Source organism: Schistocerca piceifrons, chromosome 1 (assembly GCF_021461385.2).
Source record: "Schistocerca piceifrons isolate TAMUIC-IGC-003096 chromosome 1, iqSchPice1.1, whole genome shotgun sequence".
In the NCBI taxonomy this organism is placed as follows: domain Eukaryota; kingdom Metazoa; phylum Arthropoda; class Insecta; order Orthoptera; family Acrididae; genus Schistocerca; species Schistocerca piceifrons.
Genome location: NC_060138.1, coordinates 114915827 through 114923712, shown reverse-complemented (window position 1 = coordinate 114923712; position 7886 = coordinate 114915827). Strand labels below are relative to the sequence as shown.

The 7886-nt window shown below is 44.2% G+C and overlaps 1 protein-coding gene across 1 annotated transcript; it reads right to left on the bottom strand.

Annotated features, from left to right (window-relative positions):
• Positions 1-426: 426 nt before the first annotated feature.
• Positions 427-6962, bottom strand: LOC124710986 (cuticle protein 67-like). The gene is made up of 2 exons (XM_047240967.1): positions 6937-6962; positions 427-847 (listed from the first exon to the last, which is right to left on the bottom strand). The coding sequence occupies exons 1-2, from the start codon at positions 6949-6951 to the stop codon at positions 521-523; spliced, it is 342 nt and encodes a 113-aa protein (XP_047096923.1). The 5' UTR covers positions 6952-6962; the 3' UTR covers positions 427-520.
• Between the last annotated feature and the right edge of the window lie 924 nt (positions 6963-7886).

Below are 7886 nucleotides of genomic sequence, written 5' to 3'. Positions count from 1 at the left end.
ACCCTCTATATCTTCTATAACATGCATTTCCTGTTGGAAATGTTACCTACGTCGGCCGCTGTGGCCGAGCGGTTCTAAGCGCTCCAGTCCGGAACCACGCTGCTGCCACGGGCATGGATGTGTGTGATGTCCTTAAGTTAGTTAGGTTTACGTAGTTCTAAGTTCTAGGGGACTGATGACCTCAGATATTAAGTCCCACAGTGCTTAGTGCCATTTGAGCCATTTTTGTTAGGTACATAATTCTGTTGTAGCAGAAATGCTTTATAGTTTCAGCCCGATCTCCTTAACATCACACTGATTTAATCTAGAATAGCCATAGCTATACAGAACTACTTACGAGAGTCAAAGGACGAAATGATTGAGTACTGCACTTCTGTATATTAATTATGACCTTCTTACAGTCTGATGTCAATAAAAAAGTCGTGGTAATAATGTCGCAGAAAGTTTTTATTTACAGAAGACATAAAACGGAAAATAAATAATCAGCAGAAGAGCTGAGGTTGAAGTGCATCCTCAGTCATCAGTGGTAGTACGCGGGGGCGGCGTAGGCCAGTGCGGGTGCGGCGACCTGTGCGATGGCGTCGTTGCTGACGCGGACGTCGGACTTGGTGACGCTGGAGTAGGGCGTGTCGACGGTCTTGGTGTAGGTGGACACCTGTCCCAGGTTGCCGAAGCTCCTCAGGATGTTGGAGCTCTGGGAGGTGATGGCCGCGGGGGCGACGGCCGCGGGGGCGGCGTAGGCGACGGCGGGGGCGGCGTAGGCGACGGCTGGGGCGGCGTAGGAGACGGCGGGGGCGGACAGGTAGCCGGCGCGAGCCACGGCCAGCACGGCGGCGAAGGCAAAGACCTGTCGAAAGACGGCAGAAATTACAATGACCCACACTTCACTTGAAGGGTTCTTGTTTCTTATTAAGGTAAGAATAAGCCACATTTTCTGTCTATGATGAGAGGTTCAATGTCAAAACTCTGCACACTGGACTGAGATTGAACTGGTGCTGCGTATTTTTCTGCCAAGGTTTTTCCATCATGCGAGAACTCAAACGTACATGGAGCTCATGTGGACAACTGAGGAGTAGAATTCGTATTCAGAAGAGTGGTAGTTCATGCTAGGGATGTGAAATACTGACAGATCATCCATACTGAAATCGATTCAATTATTGACGTCTGAACACCCTTGGTTATAGTAATCGGGACTAAATTAATTATTCTTTTAACATCGATGTCAAGTGATGAAATAGTAAAATGGCGTAAAACCCAATGTTTTAATCAATAGATATGTCCAGCATATTTGTCTACGGACTGTAAACATAATATTTTTGACCGAAGATGTTCGGCGATCTACTGTGTTGTTGATAGAGCGTATCTTACTTTTGAGAACAGTCTTTGCAGAGCTCAAACATCTAAGTGCAGTTTTTTAGCTTGCAGTAGGAAGCACCGATGAAGTACTTTTAACACGAATCTTGTTTAAGAGCTATAAGGCGCTCTTTGAGATAATAGCTGAGCGGCGGTGGAAGGTCCATACCTGTTCCTGTCTGCAAATGATTCTTTGCTTGTGCTATTTTATAATGCCCACTCCATAAACCACATTTAGTTTCGCCAGTACCTCGTCTCCTACCTTTCAGACTTCACGGAAGTTCTCCTGCGAAACTTGCAGGACTAGCACTGCTGGAAGAAAGGATATTGCGGAGACACGGCTTAGCCACAGCCTGGGGGATGTTTCCAGAATGAGATTTTCACTCTGCAGCGGAGTGTGCGCTGATTTTGAAACTTCCTGGCAGATTAAAACTGTGTGACTGAGACTCGAACTAGGGACCTTTTCTTTTCGCGGGAAAGCGTCGCGAAAGGAAAAGGTCCCTAGATCGAGTCTCGGTCACACAGTTTTAATCTGCCAGGAAGTTTCAAAATCAGCGCACACTCCGCTGCAGAGTGAACATTTCATACTGGCACATGCAGTTTCTTCGTTTTATGGTAATGTATCGAAATATTTCCTACACGAAAGCAGAACACAATAGCCGATGTTTCTGCCTTAGTTCGTTAAAAAATATTGCTTCTCTCCTGCGACACTCCCACGCCCCTTGGCCAAGCTTGAAAAGTCGTAGTTGTGTTGCACTAGTGTCGTTTTGAGAAATTTTCAGAAGTTTCTTTTAAATGACGTAAAACTTTTCGCCAGTGTTAACGAGCCCGTTTCTTTTTTTTTTGTTCCTACATCGAATGTTAATGTTTTGTCTTTAACATCAATGTTACGATGTTTCAAAAGAGTTCATTATCGTTAGCAGATGATCGATGCACAGAGTGGGTAAAATAAAAATAGGGCAGAAATCATTTCCTGTCCTGAAGATAAACGACACAACTTACATGATCAACACTTATGGTAGGCGATGTAATTTGGTTTACTTATCTTAAGGTGGGAGAAATATTTTCCATCGCACTTTCATTTTAACCAACCTGTGTAAACTCCTGAGGGATCATTGAAGATTCCTAGTACAATTACCAGTACGGGTTAAGACAAATGCCGAGATAATTACTTTAAAAACGACATTCAGAGCTTGCACTTTGTCCCTAATGACTTCATTGTGTATCGACTTTAAACCCCAGTTTCCATTTCCCCACCTTGGAAGATAGGTACTGACGACCCCGAGTCCTTCATATTGATGTAGAAATACACCGTAGGAAGACGACAACACAGTCGATGACTTGTGACTCCCGACACTGATAGCATATTATTTATGTTTTATTTGAAGAACGGAGTCTTGGAACTACTAAAAACTACTGTAAATAATATGTATCCACAGATAAGTACACTACTGGCCGTTAAAATTGCTACACCACGAAGATGACGTGCTGCAAACGCGAAATTTAACCACAGGAAGAAGATACTGTGATATGCAAACGATTAGCTTTTCAGAGCATTCACACAAGGTTGGCGCTGGTAGCGACATCGTAACGTGTTGACATGAGGAAAGTTTCCAACCGATTTCTCATATATAAACAGCAGTTGACCGGCGTTGCCTGGTGAAACGTAGTTGTGATGCCTCGTGTAAGGAGGAGAAATGCGTACCATCACGTTTCCGACTTTGATAAAGGTCGGATTGTAGCCTATCGCGATTGCGGTTTATCGTATCGCGACATTGTTGCTCGCGTTGGTCGAGATCCAACGACTGTTAGCAGAATATGGAATCAGTGGGTTCAGGAGGATAGTACAGAACGCCGTGCTGGATCCCAACGGCCTCAAATCACTAGCAGTCGAGATGACAGGCATCTTACCCGCATGGCTGTAACGGATCCCTGGGTCAACAGATGGGGACGTTTGCAAGACAACAACCGTCTGCACGAACAGTTCGGCGACGTTTGCAGCAGCATGGACTATCAGCTCGGAGACCATGACTGCGGCTACCCTTGATGCTACGTCACAGACAGGAGTCCCTGCGATGGTGTACTCAAAGACGAACCTGGGTGCACGAATGGCAAAACGTCATTTTTTCGGATGAATCCAGATTCTGGGTACATCATCATGATGGTCGCATCCGTGTTTGGCGTCATCGCGGTGAACGCAAATTGGAAGCGCGTATTCGTCATCGCCATACTGACGTATTACCCGGCGTGATGGTATGGGGTACCATTGGTTACACCTCTCGGCCACCTTTTGTTCGCTTTGACGGCACTTTGAACAGTGGACGTTACATTTAAGATGTGTTACGACCCGTGGCTCTACTCCTTGTTCGCTGTCCGTTTTCGTCCCTTCACCGCATGTGTTACTGTTTCTATGCGTTTGGGCGCTGAAGACCACGCTGTTTAGCGCCCGAAAAGCTCAAACCACGCGCGCACACACACACACACACACACACACACACACACCTTCATTCGATCCCTGCGAAACCCTACATTTCACCAGGATAATGGACGACCGCACGTTGCAGGTCCTGTACGGGCCTTTCTGGATACAGAAAATGTACGACTGCTGCCCTGGTCAGCACATTCTTCAGATCTCTTACCAATTGAAAACGTCTGGTCAGTAGTGGCCGAGCAACTTTAACTGGCTCGTCACAATCCGCCAGTCACTACTCTTGATGAACTGCGGTATCGTGTTGAAGCTGCATGGGCAGCTGTACCTGTACACGCCATCCAAGCTCTATTTCACTCAATGCCCAGACGTATCAAGGCCGTTATTACGGCCAGAGGTGGTTGTTCTGGGTACTGATTTCTCAGGATCTATGCACACAAATTGCGTGAAAATGTAATCACATGTCAGTTCTAGTATAATATATTTGTCCAATGAACACCCGTTGATCATCTGCATTTCTTCTTGGTGTAGCAATTTTAATTGCCAGTAGTGTAGTTTGATCAAGCGACCATGTGGAAGTCATAGATTAACGTTACGTCACATTTAAGGAACCCATCACTTGAAAATGGTCGCTTTATCGAAACCAGTTTCGTCTCAGTGTTATTCACAACAGCTTTTGGTGGTTCCATGATGCTGCTGCTAAACTATACTTAAGTTGTGCAGAACTGTACACAAAAAATATCCTTTAATAGGAACCTATTGAAAATATTTACAGCTTGTAGAGTTTGACACAGTCAGTTCAAACCAGCATAAACTTTAAACAATTTATATGACTATCGACTGAAATAAACTTTAAAGTTAGCACACTTAAATAATTCAAAGTGCCTCGTTTAGCAAGATCTTCCTGTCACTACGAACGTGATATCTTAATGGCAGCGATGCTGAATACGTTCTACGCCTCTTGCTCTGTTGGTATCACGTAGTGTACAAAATTAACTGATGAGTAGGACAACAATAAAATGAATTAATATTTTCCATTCTTTTGAAATATTTTCGATCTTTTGAATTAGTGGAATTCTTTGACGAAAGTGAAATAGTTAATAACAATGGAGGTTGCTGTTGTAGCACGAAGATGAGATCGGGGAGTTCTGTACTGTACAGTGAACAAAATGCACGTTTCTTTTCTCTTTCATTAATTACAATGTCAGTGTATTAGGAACACACTTACAGAAAAGGAATGTACAGTCCAAAACAGGTCGTCATGTAAACAAAATTATAGTGCATGGTCGTAGGCTTCCACGATCATTATTAGTCTGAATAAAATCAGTTTGGTTATTAGGCCGCTTCGCTATCAAACATTTAAACTGTTGCAAAATCCTTCCACGCTGTGTGGTTCTTTAATGGTTACAGGAACGAGGAACAGATGCTGTTCATATAAAGAGAATTCAGATATTAGTTTATTGTAAGTCTAATATAAAATAGTAAAAAATAATTCATAACTTTGTTGCTGTAGTTGCAGCGTCAGTTGCTACCGGTAGCTTTGATTGTTGGATATACAGCTACTGCAGATTTACAAATCAGTCACTCTTCAGTACAATAACTATTCAGTAGATCGCGAGCGCTAGCCACTATGAAAATCTATAAATGTTATTCAACTGGCAAACACACAAAATGAGCTCAGTGCATGTGTGTTTGAACTTGAATACACCCGTCGCTGGAGTCTCGGCGAGGGGATGCTTGCATCTCATTGGCAGCAACGTAATCGTTCGTGGCAGCGCCCTCATGCCGCGGTGGCGGCTGTGGGAAACATCTACATCTACTTCTACATGGATACTCCACAAATCACACTCAAGTACCAGGCAGAGGGTTCATCGAACCGGCGGTGGCCAACTGGTGGCGCGCGTATTTGAAAGTACGGCCCTTGGGACAGCGACCGATATTGCAAAAACAACTAATATGCCGACGTTTCGACCTGATTTTCAGCGATCTTTTCAGGGCGACCAGCTGCTCGATTGTAGTGAATGTCTTTCCCTACATATTGTCTGTTTTGGGTTGTAGTATGTCTACCGACATCACACTCTGGAGTGCCATTGGACAATTCGAAGTAAAGATTGCTATGGAGGAGTAGCTATACGGTAGGTTATTGTATTGGCTGTGCTCCTGTGATACGTGACTGATAGGCAATAGCGGATCGGTAGCTTGTGCGCAGGGTATTTTCCTGCGGCAAGACGTCGATGCCGCACGGCAGATCTCTCGTGGCCGCTTGTTTATACTGAGCTGCTGGCTGGCGAACTCATGCGGCCAGCTCGATTGGGATCGCTGGCAGTTAGGCACTCGGTAACTTGTAGCCGTTCTTCCTGTTCTTGCTGTTAGGACGTTTAATTATTTCGACAGCGTCTCTGATGACGTCCTAACAGCATGATAACATGCATTAATGGATGTTGGCTACAAGTTACTCTTTGGCTGCGAGCTATCCCAGTTCATCAGGACCGCGTGTGTTGTTCTCCGGCCAGCACCTACACGTGACCCAGGTTCAACTTTATATAAAAAAGGCCGCAGGAGGAATGCCGTGGGATATCAACGTCTCTCTGCTGGAAAACACTCCCTCCGATGCAACCTGCCGATTCGCCATTGCCTACCAGTAACTTGCCTGAGGAGCGCAGACAACAGCCTACCGTACGGCCATCCCTCCACAGCGAAATTTGCTTCAGACTGTCCAATGGCGTTCAGACAACCGAAATTGTCAGTATATTGGGGAAGACCTTCACTGGAAAGTTGGTCGAAACGTCGACAGTTTAGTTGTTAGAATTTTTCGTTAATTACCGGACCCAATACCCAGATTGATATTCAAAATTTATAGCAACTCCCTAGCCTAAACCTATGTTAATATATTGAGTATATATCTTTAACACTCTGAAATGGTCTCTGTGTCTTATTTATCACTATTAGGCTTCCGAAGACCTAGTTAAAATCAAGTACTTCTAGTAATACTACTCTGGGACTGTTGGTGCTGTGGCAAATTATGTTTCAATAAGCATTACATAATGGTTGTGGATCAACTGCCGCGCTATAGGTCCCAGCTTCAGATGGTCAGAAACGGGAGTGTTTACAGACAGCATTGATTGTAGAGAATACTAGCTAATATAGACCCGTACCTTGAGGGCGACCATGTTGCTTGATGTGCAGGTGGTTGACTGTGGACCTGTGCCACCCGCTGGCCGTTATATAGCTGCCCGACCGCGGCAGGGTTTCGCTGCCAGGACCTTGGAGCACGGTGTCCGTGACGACGGCCAGTTTGGCGAGGAACTCGTTCAGAATGACACAGTGCCCCAGTATTAGTCATGCAGGCACATTAAAAATGAGACTACGAGCGTAACTACATTGCTGGTCTCAAATTTTACTATCGCTGTACTGGCCGCGCTATCCTGGATTTCATTGCCATTAGGACTGTTCCCGTAAGGTCTATGTGACAGATTGTATCTGAATGATCTCCACCACTAAGTAACAGGAGGTTGTACAACGTCTCACCGGACTGTCTCATTTTTTGGCCTATTAAATCCCATCGATCTTTGTCCACTTCTCTGGTATGTCCATCCTTTTTTTACGACGTCACTGGGACGATGGCCGTTTACTATCGTCACAAAAAATAAAAGACACCTACAGCCGTCCTTATGATTTTATTTTATATAATAAAATAAAATAAAATCATATACAGAGAATAATTACAGAGAATAATTAAGAATGTACAGAGAATAATTAAGAATGTACATTAAATGTAATCTACGTCCCAAACCATTCGGAATAAGGTATGTTCACATGAGGTTTTTTATTTCAAATGATCTTTCCCGCCATATCTCTGATTACTGAACATTCCTCCTGACACAGCCTCATAGAGCTGCAAGTCAATACTTGAATAAGGCAGCTCTTTTGACTTGGATGACCGGGTGTGTATTTGAATCATGATCCTCCAGATTTCTAGTCCAGCACTTAGAAAACTGCGCCATTTTTCTCAAAAAATACTGTCAGCTGGGAAGCCAAGACAGGAACAAAATACCGTACTCATTATTCAACATGATTTGACTTTGTTTTCCTTACCGTAAATGAA